Consider the following 20,961-nt stretch of genomic DNA (forward strand, 5'->3'; position numbering starts at 1 on the left):
TGATCATGCCGTTGTGACACATGTGACCAGGCAGAGTTCCATAGATTTGAGCCATCTGGCTATCTTGCACAACCCTTAGCTACACAGTGGCTCACTCAGAGATTGATTGAGGGTGTTGAAGGCCAGCTATTTAACACATCAGAACAACAAGTACTGCTATCAAGCTGGCCCTTCTCAAGGCTCGTTTCTGAGCCGCTTGAGAATGTCTCTTATCGCTTCCATTCTGCTTGTCGGTTTAAGCCGGAAGGCATATGTGCTATTTCCCCATGTGATGCAGCATTGTGCTTTTTGTTTCAGCCGCAGACACAAAAGATCATCGCTAAGGGCTGTTTATGTAACGCTATTTTCAACTGAAAATGCATAAAAACTCTGACTATTCCTTTACATCGCAATTGCATAGAGGAGCCTGATAATGAAGCACTTTCAAAAGTGTCCCAAAGTGCTACAACGACATTGTAAACACTTAAAATTGCGGTCCTTTAAAACCGAGAAATATCCATGCAAGTGATCAATCTTAGCCTCCAGAAACAATAAGGGTGCATCACAGCATTATTGTAACCTTAAATGTATATGACACGTAAAACCAATGTGTCCAATATTGGATTGTGAAAAAGTTTTTTCCAAAGTAACTCAGCGTCTCTTGACATGGTGCAACTTATATTGACATTGTTGACAGATGAGTACAAAATGTGAACAAAAAAACACACTTGTTGTTTGAATGTTTGCTGGCTTTGTAGGTTGGAAGAGATTTAACCGCTGGTAACAAAAACATACCTATCCTTATTGAAGCAGTACATTTAATCTAACACCGTCAAAAAATAAATCCCTCCACCACACCATGCCCTCTGTTATATGAAATGTCTTGCAGATGAAAATAAAGCCTCTGTACTCAATATCATTAAATCCTACACTCTCACCTGATTACATTCCTATTCATGCCTCTGTTATTCTGCCATTATTGTTACTTCTGGTGAAACAGGCCAGATAATGTGCATTCAATCAGTAGCTGCATAACCTGCTCATTCCCATCTCAGATTCTTTGTTGCCATCACGTTTTTTTGAGTGCGGTGTAATTATAATTCTGGGGGTATTATGAAATCAAATATCACAATGAATGTCATTTTATTTGCTTGTAATCTCCCTCACCCAGGCTAATAGGCATTTTCAAAGGGCAAGCTCAGGGGGGTTTAAACGGCCCTTGTATAAATTGAATAGCTGCTCTGCTCTCTTGCACTGCGTGTTCTTTTGTCTTTGATATGCAGGCAAAGAGCTTGACAGTCTGGGAGACATGGGAGATTTGTCAGCCTCTGATCTCCATACCGCTCTGACAAATGAGCGCCTTTGGCAGAAACGCTCGTGGAACCTCTTCTCTGCCCTGCCATGGAATTCAGATGAGACTTTACCGGATCTGTTGGGAAAGAAATCAGCATGCACGACCAATCTGTAACCAGAAAGAGGATAAATCTGCACATAGGCAGATCCAATTAAAAAAGCTTACCTTTGGTGTAAACCGTGGCAGTAGCGACACTATTGTGAGGCGAACAACCACTTGTGGGCCAGTAAGCAAACACAATAGCTGAGGGGATGGCATGAAGTTACTACACGTGCGCCATTCGCAGGTTCAACAATAGGGCAGTGTGAAAAGAAGCTTCTTCCGATTACCTGTTGTCACACACCACAAATCAGAACACACAACAGAACACATGAATTGCAAGGATAAATCGAAAAGATTTCCAACCGACAAAATATCCAAAAGTGTGTTCTGATCATTTTGTTGAAGGTTGTTAGATTATTCAAATACATGTGATGCATTATGCTTATTTACAACTCTGTTACTCTATTACAAGGGTGGGAAAACCTTTTGATTGGCGGGCCGGACCAGGAGCAGATGGATGGAGTGTTTTGGTAACCGCACCTCATCTGAGAAAAAAAAAATATATTTAATTTTAAATGAAAGTCAACAAAATCATTACAATAAAATATATGTATTTGACACACCACAGTATTTAGAAAATAAAACATTAACCAGGTTTATTCATTTAGTTTTTTTCAAGTTCGGTGGGCCAGTTTAAAACGTTTAACGGGCTGCATGAGGCCCTCGGGCTGTAGTTTGCCCACACCTGCTCTATTACAGAAAAGTCTGCTTAATACCGCTCAGTTATACCACTTAATGATCATTTGAATTTTCCCTCAACTTTTAAAGCGTTAACAACACATAAAGGTGATATTCAGGAATGGCTATTTCTTATAGCGCTCGGCACGTTTGTGTATTACAAACTATGATATCTGGTTTAAAGATGGACATGACAAAATAGTACAACAGTATCTTTGATTTCCATTTCCACGTCATTTTTAAGAACACCGTTGATTTGTAAACTGCCATGTATTGTAATTTTACAGTGGTCAGTAATAATTCACAATATTGGGATATGTGCTATTAAACAAGTTTTATAGTCATTTGAGAAGGCCTTCACTTTCAACGACTCGATTCATTTTGGAATTGTATTGCTCGAATGACTGTTGATCTAAACCTTTTGCATGTCTTTGTTAGAGAAGTAATGTGAAAGGAAGATGATTCTGACATTCTCAACAACAAAATAACACATGACAGAAGTCTGAGAAGATAAGAAGAATGACTGACACATGCTGTACACTTGACCCACAAAATAGTGCGTACTCGTCAGATCATGTGAACGCTTGACTGCTCATCCTCAGTGTTCCAGTTGAGCTAGCTTTGGGTGAGAGGCAGGGCACATCGTGAACTGGACACCAATCAGCAGGGTACAACCAACCATTCACACCTATGGACGATTTAGAGCACAGGTGTCAAACTCGAGGCCCGGGGACCAGATTTGGCCCGCGACCTCATTTTATGTGGCCCGCAAAGGGAAAATCATGTGCGTTAACTTCCTGTTTCAACCACATTTTCTTCACTTTTGTTACCAATCCCCACTTTTTAAAATACATTGAAAAATGTTGAACAATGACTTGCTGGCTTCTGATTTTAAAACTGGCTTTCCATCAATTTGTTGTGTGTATGTGATAACGTAAGGTGATCATACATTTACACGGGTTCACAGTCATAACGGCCCTTTGAGGGAAACCATAACTACAATGTGGCCAATAAAACAAACAAATGAAACCAAATATAACGTGACATATTTCTATTAATGCATTCCGCATTGCTAGCTCTTGCACACACTTTTCTCATTTAGGGTTGCACAGGTAACGGAAGTTGACCTATGCATGTTATTTGCTACTTGGAAGCGCACATCTTGAGTCAAAGGTTTCCAAAAGATTGATCAATCACTACCATGGCAAATAGAAACCACGTCTATGACAATATTTAGTACGGGCCATTCAAAAATAATATGGCGGTTCGAGGTGATGACTTATGACTATGAGTGGGGTCCTCTCTAAGGGGTTATTGGTTGAAAAAAAATTGGGTACCACTGGTACATAAGATAGATAAATGGATGAATGGCAATTTCATGGGAAGAGTTGAGAATATGAAAAAAAAAGCTGATAGTTGATGGGGATATAGTTACTGCTGAAAACATCATGAAACGCGACATTAACAATAATCCGAGTCATGTTTTGGTTTGTTTGTTTGATGGTTGTTTTCTAATACAGAGAGTGATAGCTATCCATTTGCAGTTCATTTTCAACTAAAATGTTTTCTATATTAACTGCCATACTATAAGAGGTACAGTCTCCTTCTAAGACATTAACAAATGAGAATCCTTGAAAGACTAAACTGTTCTCTGGGCTTCCCACTGAGCTGGAAATGTGTGTATTCCTGGCATTGCAAATTGCAATCGGAGAAGTCTCAAAACTACGGAGCTGCAACAAAAAGAAGCGAGATTGCGTTCCCTCCAAGCGTCAAGATTAACAGGAAGAACAAGCACTACCCCTTGTGGACCACTTGGCCCAGTGCAGCGTGAGTAAATGGCACCTCCAGCTGCTTCTGGGGCCCTCCTGATAAGTTAACCTTGTGATAACACGCTAATGCCTGATTAATGTTGCAGTAATTAGACACAGCTTTTCACACTCAGTTAAGAGGACATCCTCCAGCAATTAGCCTGAACTAGAGAAAGATCATTTCGGCGAGCACAGCAGAGTAATGCTCCTCGGCATGCCTCCATTCCCACTCGGCGGCATTCAGGTTTATTTTCTCATTATTCCATCTAATTACCTATTTGATGTTCTATACAGCTGCCACCGCCAATCTTTGATCCAATTAGGGAATGCTGATTGACAGTTTGGGTGTGGGATTCAAGAAGCTGCATTCAATTTGCGGTGGCGACCTTATCAGAGGATGTATAATGGCTTTACTGTTCAACACTGAATGCCAAGTGAAAATAGACTAATTTCCCTTTAGAATACATTCTGCATAAATGGCACGTCCGCATTTACAATATGTAGGAGACTGTGTAAGTGTGTGAGAGAGCTTAAAACGTCTGAATGTGTATGCCCACTAGAAATTAAATGAGCAAGTCCCTTTTAGTGACCCCTCACCACGCAGTCCATAAATAATGCACGCCAAATAGACAGGACATTTGTTCTTATTAGTCCTGCATTAAGCGACTGTTTACCTCAACTAATAAGTTGGTCTTCATTTAACATGCAACATAAGCCCACCTCCAACTGTTTTATGAAATGTAATATCCTACAATACTTGTGTAATTTCTTGTAAACTTGATTATTCAACAGTGTTCAGATCCTGAAATGAAAACAGCATTGGTCCTGCTGTGACAAATAAGTCAATTAATCTTTGTTTTATTTAAATTATTGATGATGAGGTGGCTCAAAATAGTTATAGTCCAAAAATGTGTTTATTGTAGTAAAACTATCCAAAAAGTCCTCATTTATGATGAGATTGCAAGTATACAGTATAGTACCTCGATCAGTCTGCTCAAAGCAACTTGAATTGGAACAGGCTGATGCGGAACCAAATTTGGGCCGTGTGTTCAAAGGTAATCTGATTATATTTTTCATTTGGGTTTGATCCCTTTATGACAATAAAGGGATTTCTATCAAATTTTGAAAATGGGTTGTTCAAAAGGGAAAGAAGAATTTTCAAATCGGGAAAAGGGACGCTTCACTGACTGCAGTGATTTATGGCTTCTATGAAAAAGGATTGTTGACAAATTAGACCAGTTCAGGGTGTACCTTGATTGCAGGGGGTAAAGATTTCTAGATTATTTTTTTGATGATTCAGATGAATCAATGATTTCGAAAGTGTGCTCATTTTCACATCAGGATTTAATAATAATAATAATAATAATAATAATAATAATGATAACAATAATAATAATAATAGTAATCATAATAGTTCAATACAGTCGAATATTTAGGAATAATTAAGAATTAAAGATTAGGTTTAGCAACAGGTGGAATTTTGTTCTGAAAGGTCTTTGCTCCAGCATATGGCAAATTAGAGACTATTGTCAGAGTAGTTCTACACCACGACAAACTAAAAACTCACAATGAAAAATATCATTAAATGAATGGCGAGTGCGTCATCCCTGCTCAATTAGGCAAAGCAATGTAGAACTACGGCTAATCGATCGTCAGAAATTATGCTGCTGATTGTGACCATTGTCTGTGACGTAGATGTCTGGTTGGACTACAACTCCCAAGCACCGCTCCTTATCGGCTGATAACAGTAAAAAGATGTCAACACTGCTGTGCAGGAAGTGGAGTTTGTTCCTTGTTGGAACATGACAAGTTAAAATAGTCGACGAAACTGTTGGGATAACAAACCCCTCTTTTGACGGTACAGTAGCAGTTTCTGAATATGTATCACTTTAACGTTACATTGCGTTTGATTCCCGATAGTTAGACGTCATAAATGGATGCTATCGTTAGCCAACGCTGTAGTTTCCTCGTGTGAACGGAGTTGTTGGTGTGAAAGATTTGTTGCTCGCGCTGCATTTGTCATTGCGACACGTACAAAAAGTTGGTTTCGGTTTAGCGTAACATTTTGTTTTTCCAGCTTGTCACGCAACAACGTGTCACTTTTGGGTTTAGCAGAGCAGCTTGCTTGGTGTTTAGAAGTGTTTCGGTTTTCATTTGTTGAGGGGGAATTGATTAAACTCCGTTGAGTAAAGATCGTATTTAAATTTGCGATTTATATTGCTGGGTTATTATTCTGATCTGTGATTTTGACTGCACTGTGCATGGATACTAACTACTCACTCACGTAACCCCTTATTTAGTTCCAAATCGAGGGAGATGGACAGTCACAGAAGGGTTACACCATGGGGAAAGCTGGTCAAAGTGGATTCCAGTGAAACTGAAGTGCTGCTTTTCAACAGGGAATGCACCATTGGCCGGAAAAAGGGTAAAAATAGCCGTCTTATGTTAAGAAATAACATTTTTGCTTGAAATATAACTCCAGTATTTGTCGTGTTTTGCTTTGAATGTGCCCATTGTTACCTAAAGACAACTCTGTAAAGCAGACAGCGCTGTCAGTTTCTGAGGCATTAAAAACCTCCCCCTACAAGAAACAAAGCCTTCAGTCCTGCAAACTTAGACAGCCTCTTGTGCAGATAACAAAAGGCGTCCATTGAGAACATGTGTGCAGAATTTTAAGTAGGTATTTTTTGTATGGGCCTGTATTTCATTACTTTGTTGTTAAAGAGCTTGTGGGGGTCTGCGCTTTTTGCTATGCAAAATGTCTAGCCTTAATTGGAGAGGCTATATTTGTGCTAGACATGGTTGACAATGAAATGGCTGCTCAAGTTTGAGGAAAATAAAAGTTAATTATAGTGTTGTACTCATTTGTAGTGTTTCAGTCAGAACAATCTTTTCAGCTTCTGATATTGACTGTTATGAGGTTATCTCCGCTCTGAGGCCATTTACAGTTAATCTCTCATTTAATTCCATGTATTTTCGTGTTGTGGTGTTATTGTGGCAGGATGTGATTTGTCCTTTCCTGCCAATAAACTGGTCTCAGGGGAGCACTGCAAGATTGTGCAAGATGAAAACTCAGGGCAGGTGTGGCTTGAAGACATGAGGTATGACAACTCAATCATTGCTGTTTTACAAGAGTAGAACTGATTTTCAATTTGACCAGTTAATATTCAATAATATTTTCTTCACTAGCAGTAATGAATACAATCCCGTGTTTCCCAGTCACAACCTTCTGGACTCCGAGTACAAAACTAAATATAATTGCATTTAGCAGAGCACACATGTGCAACAGCCCAAGCAACATGGTTTATTTGACCTCTTAGCTCAGCTGATACACGGTCAGAGAGACACTGGTAGTTTTCCAACAAAATATGTATTATGTATGTATCATGTATTATTTTGGTTTTAAGTTACAGTGGTGAGATGTGTTTTGTCGTTTATCATTACTGCAAATTAACTCTCAGTATGCCTCCCAATAAAGTGCAATTCGGACTCAATTAAATGTGTGGCGGTTGTGACTGTGTCTAGGTAATTAAGGTGTAAAAATGCTTTTACAGCAGCTCTTAGTGTAGTATATAATAACAAATTGATCATAATTAATGATACTAATACCTCTGACAGTGTCAATCAAAACTGAGCATTATTTTCTTGCCAGTAAGGGATTTGAGAGTGAAACTAAGAAGCCATTTTTCAAACCCACCTTTCGATAGTCTAAAAAGTAAGATTTACTTTGGTCATTAACATGCAGTATGTCTATTGGTTTCCTTTTAGCACCAATGGTACAGTGATCAACATGGCCAAATTGGTTAAAAAACAGACTCACGTGCTTCAAAATGGTGACGTCATCTACTTTGTATACAGGAAAAATGAGCCTGAACAAAGTAAGTTTACGTTTGTCTTTTTTCATTGCACTGCATGTTTTTTTTGTTACTCCATACGTTGGAACTATAATACAAAATAATGCCAATATGTTCTTGCAGATATTGCTTATGTTTACCATGCAATCAAAACCGAGGAAGCTGTTTTGCAAGATCCTCACAGTAAGTAGACAAAGTCCTGATGTGACATGCTGAGAATGCCTTGAACTAACTAGCCAATCTGCATCTGAACATAAGACTTGTCAGCCTACAGTCCTTCTGCCCTTGCACCCTCTGAGATGACGCTGTCTGTGGAGCCTGTGATGCTCACAAAAGCTCCTCGGGATGTTAATCAGGAAGAACCTCAGCCGTCCACCTCTACTTCTCACCTGTGTTTTCAGCAACCTTTTACACCTGGAGCTCCATCAGCCAGAGCATGTCATAACTCCGGTTGGTTATTTTACCAAGATGCTACGGCAGCCTACTTCCATGTACCAAAACAATCATGTTAGGTTAATTGAAGACTACATTGCCCATAGTTGTGAATGCTTGCCTTTCTATTCACCGGGACTGACTGTCACCAGTCCAGTAATTGGTATTTCATGCGTTTTCTGAAGACCGTGTGACACTTAAAATGTACACGTAAACTTTAACATTCCATGTGTTTCCCACAAAGGCACCTAAGATGATCTTTTTAACCTGAAAACAATTTGACATGATACTAAATTGATTAATGGAAGCGCAGAGTTTACATTTGTTTGTTTTTTTTCTTTTTGGAAATTTTTATTTTTTTTTAATTATTATTATAATATTATATTAAATGACATGCCAACATTATGGGTTTATGAATGTATCTTTTTCTACCTCAACAGGTAGTCAGTGCAGTGACCAAACATCCGAGAAAGTACTCAACAATTTGGAGCCAGAACGCAAGAAGAGAAAAACTGGTATGTTAGTTGATGACACATCCATCTTTCCATTCAGTTTTGTTTAAGGAAGCATATATTCTACCTCATCCATAGTTCTATGCATGCACACAGAGTTTATTAATCCCTTGAGGGAAACTGTCTCTGTGTGGAGTCTGTAAAAAGGCAAATATAAGCACACATGCGAATAGCATTAATGTAACACAGTTTAAGCCATTTGGTTGTATCATATGTAAATAATGTCTTGATCTTGTGACCATTCCAATCAAGCTGCATTCATAACTGTGTTTTTTGAGAAAGCGACATCTGAATCGCTTCATTGTATTTCCAGAGATAGAACCCTCATCTATCATAAAGACACGACCATCCACGGCATCAACTGGAAGTCTTCAAGCATCAACAGAAGAGCCCAAGACCGACAAGATGGAGGAATCTCTGACGTGTATTATTTGCCAGGACCTCCTTTATGACTGTGTCAGGTAAAAGCCCAACTAAGGTGCAGTTTGTTTGCTGAAAACTCATGAATGGTTTCTCCTTCTGTTAGTTTGCAGCCTTGCATGCACACGTTCTGTGCTGCCTGCTACTCCGGCTGGATGGAGCGATCTTCTCTTTGTCCCACGTGCCGCTGCCCTGTGGAAAGGATCCGTAAGAATCATATCCTCAACAACCTAGTGGAGGCCTACCTCATCCAACACCCAGGTTAGCAGAATGAACAACCAATATATATTTTTGAGACCAATGGTGATTATAAAGCAGCAAAAATAAAGTAAAAAAAAAAAAAATTCCGATACATATTAATTGGCTGATTAATTAAAAAAAAAAGTATATTGCATAAAATCACTTCCTTTTTGGTTCCCGATATGTGCCTATATAGCATTTTGACATAAGCTTAATGGTCAATGTGATCTTTTTTCCACATTAATTCATGGAACAGTCATTTTGTGTAGAACACACAATGAAATGAATTTAAAAAAATCGCCTGAAACGCAAATATCCAGTGGCAAGAATAATGCCCAATCTTGTACAATGGTTGTGTCAAGGAATACAGTGCAAATAATAAAATTGAATGATTGACTTGAATTCAAAATTAATTTAATTAGCATTTAGGAATACCTACAATTTAACCAGTTTTAGTCTAAGGGCACAATTTTATTAAACTGTATGGTGTCTTTCTATTTATTTCTTATTTGACATGTATCCAATACAAAGGTCTGGACCTGTTTTCCTTGTCGTATTCAAAATGCAAGTGTTATCACCCTCTTCTTTGTTTGTATGCAACACGTAGCACACAGTGCAAACAAGCTTAAGTGTGGTCATCTGTTTTATAGAAAAGTGTCGCAGTGAGGAGGACATGAAGAGCATGGACAGCCGCAACAAGATCACTCAGGACATTTTGCAGCCAAAAGTTGAGCGTTGTTTATCTGATGAGGAGGGCAGTTCAGATTACCTTTTTGAATTCTCTGACAATGACAGCGACTCCTCTGACATCAGGTATAAGTTTTGACTCTTTGGCTGTATGTGATTTATTCATGATCCTCTTTAAATATGACATAAAACTACAACACCAAAAGAGAAATGACAACATCCTCGATAAATGTTGTCATTAATACATGAATTTTCTATTTAGTTATGATAACTAAGGTATGTGACAACTTCTTTTCTTATTTTTTAGTCAGCCTCTAGTAATCTGCAGACAGTGTCCAGGCTACAGGAAAGAGGTCGGTCAGATGCTGTTTGCCACAGGCTCCAACTACTGGCTTCCTGGTCTTCCAGTCCCTCCTCCCGTGTCTCCTTCTCTTCCACCTCCAATCATGCCAGCTACAGATGAAGGTTCTGCAAAGTGTTTTGGCGAAGAGCCCTCAACGTCGTCTGACAACCCACCAGGTATTAGCTAAGACCCTTTCCTCAAACTCCTTTCTCTAAAAGAAAAGAAAAGGTCATATCTCTGTCTCTGTTTGCAGCTCCTCTGGAGTACCGCTGTCAACCGCTTGGCTGTCATCTAATTTGTACGTGCTGCCTGCAGCCAATGCCAGACAGACGGGCTGAGTTAAACAGCCAGCAGCAATGTAAGTAGTCTACTACATTAAGCAATTTAGTACATAGGGCAATACATAGAAAGTTAACTTAATGGCTTGGAAATTGAAACAAGGCATTGTTATTGTAGTTGTGCAAATAACGTCCAATTTCCACTTAAGCACTGAAGACCATAATTATGTTCATCTTGTGGTTGACCGGGTGAGGTCTGCCCTCAGCTTTTAATGCAAGGGGTCTTCAATCCTCTTCTTCTCCTCGAGTCCACCATCCTGCCTGTTTTCCAATCTTTACCTACTGCAACACACGTGATTCAATGTTGCAGCGGGGAGAGGTGGAAAACAGGCAGGACACCGGCCCTCGAGGAACTTTGAGGGTTGCTGATTGAGGACTCCTGCTTCTGTTAGGTCAATAGAATACTTATTCCTTTTTTTTGCCCTACTGGCCTATGTTTGTATTACTTGTTAAACTTTTGGGCTTTGGACTATTTTAGTTGTGCTGATCACCTCATTACATGACCAGTGGTTGTTATCAGGAATAACTGGCAAGAATCACAATTCAGTAAATGTTTGGCACATCGCCATTGTGTTTGCGTGCAGGGACAGGTTACAGTTTTACTGCATATTTTTAGGAGTGTACTGTATTTATTTATATTATACAAGGTGGTTGTTAAAATTAATAACTGACCTGCAATGCATATTTGCAATTTGACATTTGAAAATTGACTCATTAAATGTGGTTTCTGTGACCCAGAATCGCCATACAATTTAAATGCTGTGAAACCCCGCATTCGTGGTGGGATAGATACTGAGCCCTTCTGCAAGTAATTGACATAACCTCAACCCCACGGAAAAAAACATTCAGAATTGCATATATATGCTGTAGGATGTTGGAATAGCGTTACGTTTGTCTGAGTCAAGGTTATCGTAAATGAAAACAAAATAACGAAAACTAAAGTAAAAAAACAAAACATTTTCATTAACAAAATAAAATAAATAGAATCATTTTTGGGAAAACCGATAATGAACTAAAATGACAGTCTACTCACAAAAACGAAAGATAATCGTTGCGAAAATATCCTGTGTTTTCATCTTTGTAAGCTTTTAGTGATAATTGAAAATGTAAAACACGGCGCTGCCGGATTTACATCAGTTGTACAGACGTACAGCACCTCGACATCCTAGGTGACATTACGCGTTGGTGATGAGGTCTCATGGGTAGAAAACTGAAATAAAACAACAGCATAATGGCAAATTTTGAGAGAAAACGGCAGAGCCTCATTTGGAATTATTTTGATTATGATTGCGTCTCGGCCAAAAGCAAATGCATCGTCCTGGAGAAAGGTCTCATGTGCGGCATACTTCTCTCTTTCTTTCTCTCTCTCTCTCTCTCTCTCTCTCTCTCTCTCTCTCTCTCTCTCTCTCTCTCTCTCCCTCTCCCCCTCTCTCTCTCCATCTCTATCCCTCTCTCTCTCTCCATTTCATGTACACTTTCAATATGCAAGGACTTAAATTTGACAACTGTGTATAGTGATTTAGGTCTGCACACTTCTGTTCAATTGCCTGTCATTTTTATAATTAAAAAGTTAGACCATGATAAATAATTTCCACCATTAACGCCCACAATAAAATGTCCTTAACACATGGAAAATGTATTATGGGCTGATGAATCTACGGCTGAACCTTTTGGCCATATTTCGTATAGGTATGTCGGGCACAAACACAACACTCCTCCTCACGAAGGAACAGCATACCTGAAGCATGGTGGTGGTAGCATCATGCTTTGGGCATGTTTTTCTTTTGCTGAGACTGCAACCGATTATAAACAAGGCTATGTAACCAATTATAAGATTGCGTTCACACTGCACACTTGTGCAAAGTCATTAATCTGTTTGTTTTTACCCCCCTCTCAAAAAGATTTCCTTGTTCTCAATTGAGTTGTACAGATTATAGGTCACGTTTACAGTGGAGTAACTTTTGAAATCATTTAATTTGGTGTCATTTTTAATTTCACAAGAAATACCATTGCAAAAGGGGTGCATAGGCTTTAACCACTAAGTTTTGCAACATGTTGTGTGCTTCATCTGCATTAATGCGCTGCACTTTTCTTGGACTTAATGGACATACGTTAAAGTGTTTTCTTTGTTAATGGTTATTCAGCATTATTGTTAATAAATTCATAACAGTTGAAAATGCTTTTTGAGTTTTTAATGAGCAATACTTACCTTTACCTTTTTGTAAAATATGTGAATTTGCGAATCCTGGGCTGTGAATATGCATGGACCCATTGTAGTTCATGAAATAAAAATTCAAATAAAGTGAATGGGCAATGAGGGAAATTCTTTCTTTTGATTTAAAAACACATTTGATTACGTATATGGGTGGTATTGACTTTTCATAACGACTGTAAAATGCAATTTTAGTACAGCGGTGGCATGCCATATGTTTTGTGTGAATTTATTGTTTTGCACAGCCTGCATGTGTGATGTGTTGTTTGTTGGCAGGTATGCAGTGCCAGCGTCCTTTCTGTCACATTTATTGGGGTTGCCAGAGGATTGGCTGTCAAGGCTGCTTGGCTCGATTCAGTGGTATGGATCTGGTTTTGACAATATATTAATCTGCTAATTAGCTGTCGTACGCTAATGAGACCTGATGATCTTTCATGAAAAAATAGCAAATAAAAACCAACTTTGTTTACTCCTTAAATGTCTTATTCACAGTATATGTAATCTGTTCAGAAACTCTTTGTACTCTATTGCACGTATATTATTAAAAAAAATAATAATTTTATTACACGTGAGGGAGCTTCATAATGTATGTGCAGGTCAAGTTGATAGACCTCTCTCCAACACATTTATTTATTCTTTATTCTAACCGGATGTTTGCACTCTTCCTTTTCTTTCAGATCTTAATCTGACCGACAAATGTCTGGACGGTGTGCTGAATAACAATAATTATGAATCGGAGATCCTAAAGGTGACATTTACTCGTGTCAACCGGTTTCATAATCCTTGTTAATCACTGCTTAAGGTTCAGTCAATGCTTTCTGTTTTGCACTCTTATGTACCACGACATGAGCATTGGATGAAATACTGTAAAAATTTAGAAATTGAGCGTTGCGAATTTTTTTTTGTCTGTGCGTTTTTGTTTTAAAGTACGTATCCCTTTTACCATGATGGTTTAATGTTTGAGACCCCCTACCATTTACATATAATATCATTGCTGTCTGGCGTAAACTACCTATGTCCAGATATAGTCACTTTTTTTCACCACAAATTGATAATACAAGTCCGTCCCCATTTGGTCTGTTCTTTTTACGCAATACTAGGCGTTTTAAAGCAGTGAAAATGGCGACATTGAAGTTGGTTTGTTTTGTTAAAATAGATGGAATGCTTCGTTGCAAAAAGACCCTCGTGAGCCTCAGAGCATGTGTTTGCTTTTGTGACATTAAATGTCTTTTTGCACATTGGGGGCTCGGCATGACTGCCGATTTTCAAGTGGACTTTGGGAAACTTGCATCCGATTTGGTAGAAGATTTCACTGCCAGTTTTCGACTTTTAGCTTCTATTTTATAGTTATGGGAGTTTTTTTGTTTACATTTGACCTATGAATTGAAACTCCTTCAGTCAAATATTACAACACTTATATAGGGAATTACAACTGCTTAAAATGATCTCCACATCTGTTTCTGTTAATGTGTGCTTTTATACTTGCACCAGAACTACTTGTCCTCCAGAGGCAAGACATGGAGGGATCTACTCAAGGAGGCTTTCCATGACTTGCAACAGGGGAAATTTTGCCTTTCAAGTGAGCCTTTGAATCACAGTCTCTTTATGAATGACGTTATCTGCTTCGTAAAGTCACCTGCATCCCACCATCTCTTAGATCACCATATTTCAGAAAATACAATCCTTTGTGTGTGCTGTGGCCTGATGATCTTCAAGGAGTTGGCGTACAAGTACAGACAGAATATTCCTGCGTCAGAACTACCAGGTCAGATGGGTCGAAGTTCTTGTTTGTTTGTTGTTCTTTTTTTTTTTTTTTTTTACCACTTACCATCCCTTTACATTGAGAGGAAACATTTCTAAAGTTCTCAAATCAGCCATTTCAATTTTGCAACATTAGTCATACTATACAAACACAGATTATGTATTAGCTCATTTTGACAAACAGTTTTCAACCTGCACAATTTTGTCAGGATTTACGTTAGTTCGTTAGTATACAAACGGGCAATATACAGTTGGTCGCGTTTATTGTAACTTACAACTCAGACAATCAAATGTGCTTGTTCAGAGCAGCTGTGCACGTGCTACTCCTGTATATTGTCGACATAGGCCACCTCATCACTGTTGTGTATGACTAATTATTTTTTCTCACATTCTGCTACACAAACATGGCATTTTGTGAGATGATTCTATTGGTTGTTACTTGTAACATTCCACATGTGAGAACAAAGCAAATGTAATCTTCATGAAGTGCATTTTCATCAGAACCTGACAATATGTCATTAACATAATTGAGAGACAAATGTCATCGGACTGGGGACTTTTTTTTTTAGCATTCCGTTCAACAAGCTGTGTTATGCCAGTTTAGGCGATGGTTCTTCAGCTGCTGTTAAGAGTTCAGAATTCAATCCTTTCTAATGGATCACTAGAAAATACAGTGCTGTGAAAAAGTATATCCCCTTGCTGATCTTGGCTTTTTTTGCATATTTATCACTCACAATGGTTTCATTTCATCAAATCAATTTTAATGTTACACTTAGACAACCCAAGGATACTATACAAACATATCTTGCTGTATGTGAAAAAGTAATTGCCCCCTCAACATAATGGCGAGTTTGGTCACCCTTTGGCAGCAATAACTGAAATCAAACATTTGCAATAATTGGTGATGAGTCTTTTACACCGCTTTGTAGGGATTTTGGACCGCTCTTATTTGTAGAATAATTTCAACACTGCCATATTGGAGGGTTTTCCAGCACAAAATGCCCATAGAATATCACACCACAGCATCTCAGTAAGATTTAAATCCGGACTTTAAAACATTGATTTTGTTCTTTTTGAGCCCTTCTGCATGATGCAAGAGCGCTTACATTTGAGGGCACAAATTAGAAAAATGATGGCTGGATGTTCCCCTTCAGGATCTCCTGGTAAACAGCAGAATTTATTTTTCTAGCAATCACAGAAAGTTGCCCTGGTCCTAAGGAAGCAATGCAGTCCCAGACCATCACACTGCCCTCACCTCACTTTACTGTTGGCATCATGTTCGTTTTATCAGACACTATGCCATTTTTATGCCAGATGTAGCAGTATGCACACCCTCCAAAAAGTTGCATTTTTAACTCAACAGTACACAGAATATTTCTGCAAAAGTCTTGAGGACCATCAGGTTGCTTTTTTGCACATGTGAAACAATACAATCCATCCATCCATCATCTGTACCACTTCTCCTCACAAAGGTCGCGGGGGTGCTGGAGCCTATCTCAGCTATCTTCGGGCAGTAGGCGGGGGACACCCTGAACTGGTTGCCAGCCAATCGCAGAGCACACAAAGACCAACAACCATGCACACTCACATGCATCCTTCGGGGCAATTTAGAGTGTCCGATCAACCTGCCATGCATGTTTTTGGAATGTGAGAGGAAACCCACGCAGGCACGGGGAGAACATGCAAACTCCACACAGCAAGGCCGGAATCGAACCAACGACCTCTGCACTGTGAGGCCATTGTGCTAACCAGTGGCCCACCGTGCCGCCCCAATACAATCCAATACAACTTTATTTATATAGCGCCTTTCACAATAACTGGAACGGAAAGCTCCGTGTCCTTTTCTGACAGCCCTGGTTTTTGCTTGGGAACCCTCCCACGAAGGCCATTGTTGACCAATTGTCTTCATGTAGTGGAGTCGTGATCACTGACCTTGACCCTGTTCTTTTTCATGGCACTATAATAAAGGGAGTTCTCAGTTTGCAAAGTTTTGAGGCTTTTGTGGAGAGGTGCCCACTCCTAGATATCTTTGAAAACTGCTCGTTCATCACTCACATTAATTCTTTTAACATTAATTTGAATTCAGTGCGTTTATTGTCTTTGGGCTAGTCGACCGGCTATGTGAATTTTCACTGTTATCGTAAACTACTTTTAAACCGCTTGAAATATATCTCCCCCTCACAGCTGCTGTGATGTCTCGTCCCGACTGCTACTGGGGACGTAACTGTCGTACACAGGTGAAAGCCCATCATGCAATGTAAGTCATTTACATACGCCTGTCCTTTCTGCAACGTTGACATTCTACCTTTTTTTTTTTATCCTTTTGCATTACCTTAAGTACTATGCCTTGAGTAAAGTCAACGTACAAAAGCACTTTTTAGACTGATTAGACCAGACCCTATATGTATTCCAACCTCGAAATGACCTTTTGCTACAATGCCACACCCCGTGGTTCCTGCTGATGACAAGTGCAACAAGCCTTCATGGTAAAAAAAAACAAACAAAAAAAACACACCATATCACCTGTTGAGACAACTATAATAATCAGCAATGCAGTTCCTTTTTGGCTGGGAAGCTCGATTAATGGAGAAGCGAAAGGCAATAAGGATATAAATAAATATTGTAACAGGACATACAGACACACGAGGCCTGACTCACAAAAGGTTTGCATTTTCAAAAATGAGGTAAAACAGTTTTGATTGCTCTCGCAAACAAATTTAGTAACTGACCTCCTTACGAGGCGACCCGCCACCCAGGATTGTGTTTTCCAAATGGCAAAATTGCCACACAGTTCATTTAGCTTGTTCTGGGAAGAGTAGATGCAAATCATTTTTGATTAAAGGGAGACAGTGTAGAAATGTTTTTTGACCAAAATCTTCTATTTGAAATATATGCAAAAATAAAAATTTGACATTATATACATTTTAAATATATTTTTAGGTCTGCCCATGCTTCCATTATCTGAACTTTTTTACAGATAATACAAGTGCAGGTGGTACATGGTTTTACAAAAGTATTGCAATCCAATGGCCTGAAATTGTATCCAAGTCAGAACATGCCGTATCTTACATCTGGGGTGTCAAAATCCAGTCCTGGAGGGCTGCTTTCCTGCATGCTTTCAATCTCTCCTGCTGCTACCCACCTGATCCTTCCATGAGGGGAATTGCATTGTCACTGCAGCAATACACTTAATAAATAGGAGCAACCATCAAAGAAAAGACAAATAAAAAAGCAGCCTTTGAGGCTCCCAGCGGATATTTTACATTCATTTGAACCAGAAGATAACTAGGCGGAGATTTAACGTGTTGCAGTAATAAATTATAAAATTATGACCTCAATGGCCAAACAACTAGTGAACGTATTATAATGGCCATGAATATGCAATGACATTTTGCTGAATTAAATACACTTGTATGTATTTATCATGCAAAGAGCCGCATAGCTTTATCCAGACCAGGAGTGCCGAGATCCAGTCCTGGAGGGCCGCTTTCCTGCATGCTTTCAATCTCCCCCGGCTGCAACCCACCTGATTCAAATGAGCAGTGTATCCTGCTCATTTGAATCAGGTGTGTTGCAGAGATGGAGATGGACACCAACCCTCGAGGACTGGAGTTTGACACCCTTGATCTAGACCCTTTATACATGTATAAATAAAGTTGTATTGTATCTCTGTCAGTTTGGGGTTTTGAGAACAGAACAAGAACAATGTCCCACCAATCTAAGTAACACATCATTTCAGTAAGTTAGTTGTTAAAGCATAATTATTTTTTTTTTAAAAAGAAACTTGTCCGGCCTGTGTTCATTTCTTCACTTGGTCACTGTTTTTCCAGTCTATGGCTTAGCAAAGAGTTCAACTGTTTTTTTATTCTCTTGTTCGGCTTGCTTTTTATCCAATTTGCCACTAGAGGGTGTGCTTGTATTATGTGGACAAGCCTGGACAAAATGCTTTCCTGTGGGCACTGTTGAAAATTGCAGTTGTGGCTGAAATACATTGTGTTCTGCTCATGATTCATCTTGATCTCAGGAAATTCAACCACATATGTGAGCAGACCCGCTTCAAGAGCTGAGCGAACAAAGCTGCTGTTCAACTCACAGCACAACAGAGGCGCATCACATCTGGTAGCTTTCTGCCTGCTGAAGCTGCCCCCAACAATGCACACAAAAATGATCATTTAAAAAAAAAAACTGTATCATTCAGAATGGACTCTTAACTAATATATGTCTGTGTGAAGTACTGTTATGCACATTACAGTTCAAGCATGGAAAAAAAACAGCAATTTTGCTTAGATTAGGGGGGCAAATGCGTGTCGTATCCCCTAGTCCTGAGGTTGACCTGCTGTATTGTTGCATCGTGTATGGTAGAATTTAGTGTCATATGAAGTGCCTGGCTTAGAATTAAGAGCTTCCCCTGTGCCCACTCGTTAAAATATGTTACTCATATTAGAGTATAGCCACCGTGTATATTACATATTATAAAAGTGATGCTCTTTTGATGCATTTTGGGCAAGAGACAAACTGCCATGGGCATCAGTTTGTTGCTGCATGCCATGTAATAAAGGCTAAGCTGCAAGTAGCCAGTAGTGATGCATCATGCTGAGGCTGATGTTAGGCCGAATTTGATTACTTTTACAGGAATTTTTTTTTCGCTGAACAAATTAACTAGTACAATCAGTAGAAATCGTGCCTAATCCGTTCTGTTTACCAGATGCAGTTTATTCTCCATTTTTCTTTGTATGCAATTTATTTTCATTAGAGATTTACATTTTATATTGATATAATAGTTAGTGGGAAGGATCATAATCTAAAATGTTATTTGGTTTCTCAGGTTTATGACGCTGCTGGATCTCATTTTTTTTTAGTAACTAACAAATCTGTGTATTTTTATGACAAATTAGTCAACTATCTATACTCATCATCTGGGAGGCAATGATGACATGTAGCTCCACCTTACGCAAAATGCATCCTTTTAATAGAATGGTTTTGGAAACAATTTACTCGTCACCACTCAGTTGTTGTTCTTGTCAGAGATGGGTGATCGATTCAAGAGGCCTGAAATGTTAAGAAATGAGTCAAATGTGTTGACAAAACCACCCCCTCACTCAAAGCTGTTGGTGTGTGAACTCCAGGTGAATATGAAGAAAAGTGAAGAAACTGTTAACCAGTCGATCTGGTGTCTGGTGACTTGTGTATAGACTTCAACACATCTTGTTTACGTTTGTACTTGTGCGCGTGATGTATAGGAAAATGTACAATTTGGCATGTTTATAATGAGACTGAGAAGATTTGCACAAAATTGTTGAATTCATGCAACTTCCTTTATTTTAAATGTTAGGTTGTTAATCATTTAAGCATACTTTTAAAACGCACAGAATGTTTCTAAATTATGTATTTTGATAGCACCCAGATATAGTTATATGCTTAATTCTCAGATACGCAAAAATTGAGGTATGGATACAGTGTGTTTTTTTGTAGTCTTGCTCATCTGCTGTTTATATAATTTTTTGGGGGTGAGAATATTAAAAGCCCTGATATAGTGTGTGAACTTGTTTTGAATGCACATTTTCCTTCCTCTTCCACAGGATTTAAATTAGTCAAGGCGTTAAGATTTTGTTTTGTTTATTTTACCCCCTTAGTCACGGTGTATGGACCATTCAAGCATTCCATAGCAGCTCAGACCCTCTGCACAAGTCCAGTCGATCCCCTGACAGAAGGGCTGAGTTTTAATTATTCCCCACCGGAGAGCTGGGCACTCTAAGCCAACAACAGTACCAAGCCGCTCCAATCAGGAATTGGTATTAAAGCGGCTTTGGAGTAGCACTTTGCATTTGCCACAAGATGGGAGGTATATTGTAAACTAGAGAAAATGTTTACTCACCATGTTAGAAGTTTTTGACCAAGCTGGATGGAAGAGGCATTGGTTAACTGCATCTCATAGTAGCTCCCAGGAAGTTTTGCGCTATACTTTGTCACGAAGCTCTAGTTATGCTAGATGATAGAATAAAAGGCACATAAATGTTTAGCATCATTCCCTTGTGTTGTGTACTTAATTGAGACGGTTCTGATTTGTCTTAACAGTATTAAAAAACACATTTTCTCACCATTTGTGTGCATTCACTCATGTCGTTTCATTTCATGTTTGATCACCTTCCTTTTTTTCCATTCCCGATTATTGAACTCTGTTACAAGTTTTGCTAAAGACCAACTGCGGAACATGGCAATATACACAACTAAAACGTAAGCA

The 20,961-nt window shown here is 38.9% G+C and overlaps 1 protein-coding gene across 2 annotated transcripts; it reads left to right on the forward strand.

Annotated features, from left to right (window-relative positions):
- Positions 1 to 5,646: 5,646 nt before the first annotated feature.
- chfr (checkpoint with forkhead and ring finger domains, E3 ubiquitin protein ligase) lies at positions 5,647 to 20,820 on the forward strand. Of its 2 annotated transcripts, none has more exons than XM_088300683.1 (18): positions 5,647 to 5,779; positions 6,222 to 6,346; positions 6,923 to 7,022; positions 7,690 to 7,799; positions 7,899 to 7,958; positions 8,034 to 8,225; positions 8,648 to 8,722; positions 9,033 to 9,180; positions 9,246 to 9,400; positions 10,030 to 10,192; positions 10,374 to 10,585; positions 10,663 to 10,767; positions 13,236 to 13,319; positions 13,637 to 13,707; positions 14,451 to 14,538; positions 14,617 to 14,724; positions 16,905 to 16,977; positions 18,745 to 20,820. In XM_088300683.1, exons 2-18 carry the CDS (start codon positions 6,238 to 6,240, stop codon positions 18,785 to 18,787), a joined length of 1,896 nt encoding a protein of 631 aa, XP_088156809.1. In that variant the 5' UTR covers positions 5,647 to 5,779; positions 6,222 to 6,237; the 3' UTR covers positions 18,788 to 20,820. The 2 variants fall into 2 exon arrangements, with proteins under 2 accessions (XP_088156809.1, XP_088156817.1); XM_088300691.1 differs by having other exon boundaries at positions 8,043 to 8,225.
- The last annotated feature ends 141 nt before the right edge of the window (positions 20,821 to 20,961 follow it).

The sequence above is a fragment of the Idiotropiscis lumnitzeri genome, chromosome 1 (genome assembly GCF_059441095.1).
Source record: "Idiotropiscis lumnitzeri isolate Australia: NSW breed Sydney's pygmy pipehorse chromosome 1, RoL_Ilum_1.0, whole genome shotgun sequence".
Lineage (NCBI taxonomy): Eukaryota > Metazoa > Chordata > Actinopteri > Syngnathiformes > Syngnathidae > Idiotropiscis > Idiotropiscis lumnitzeri.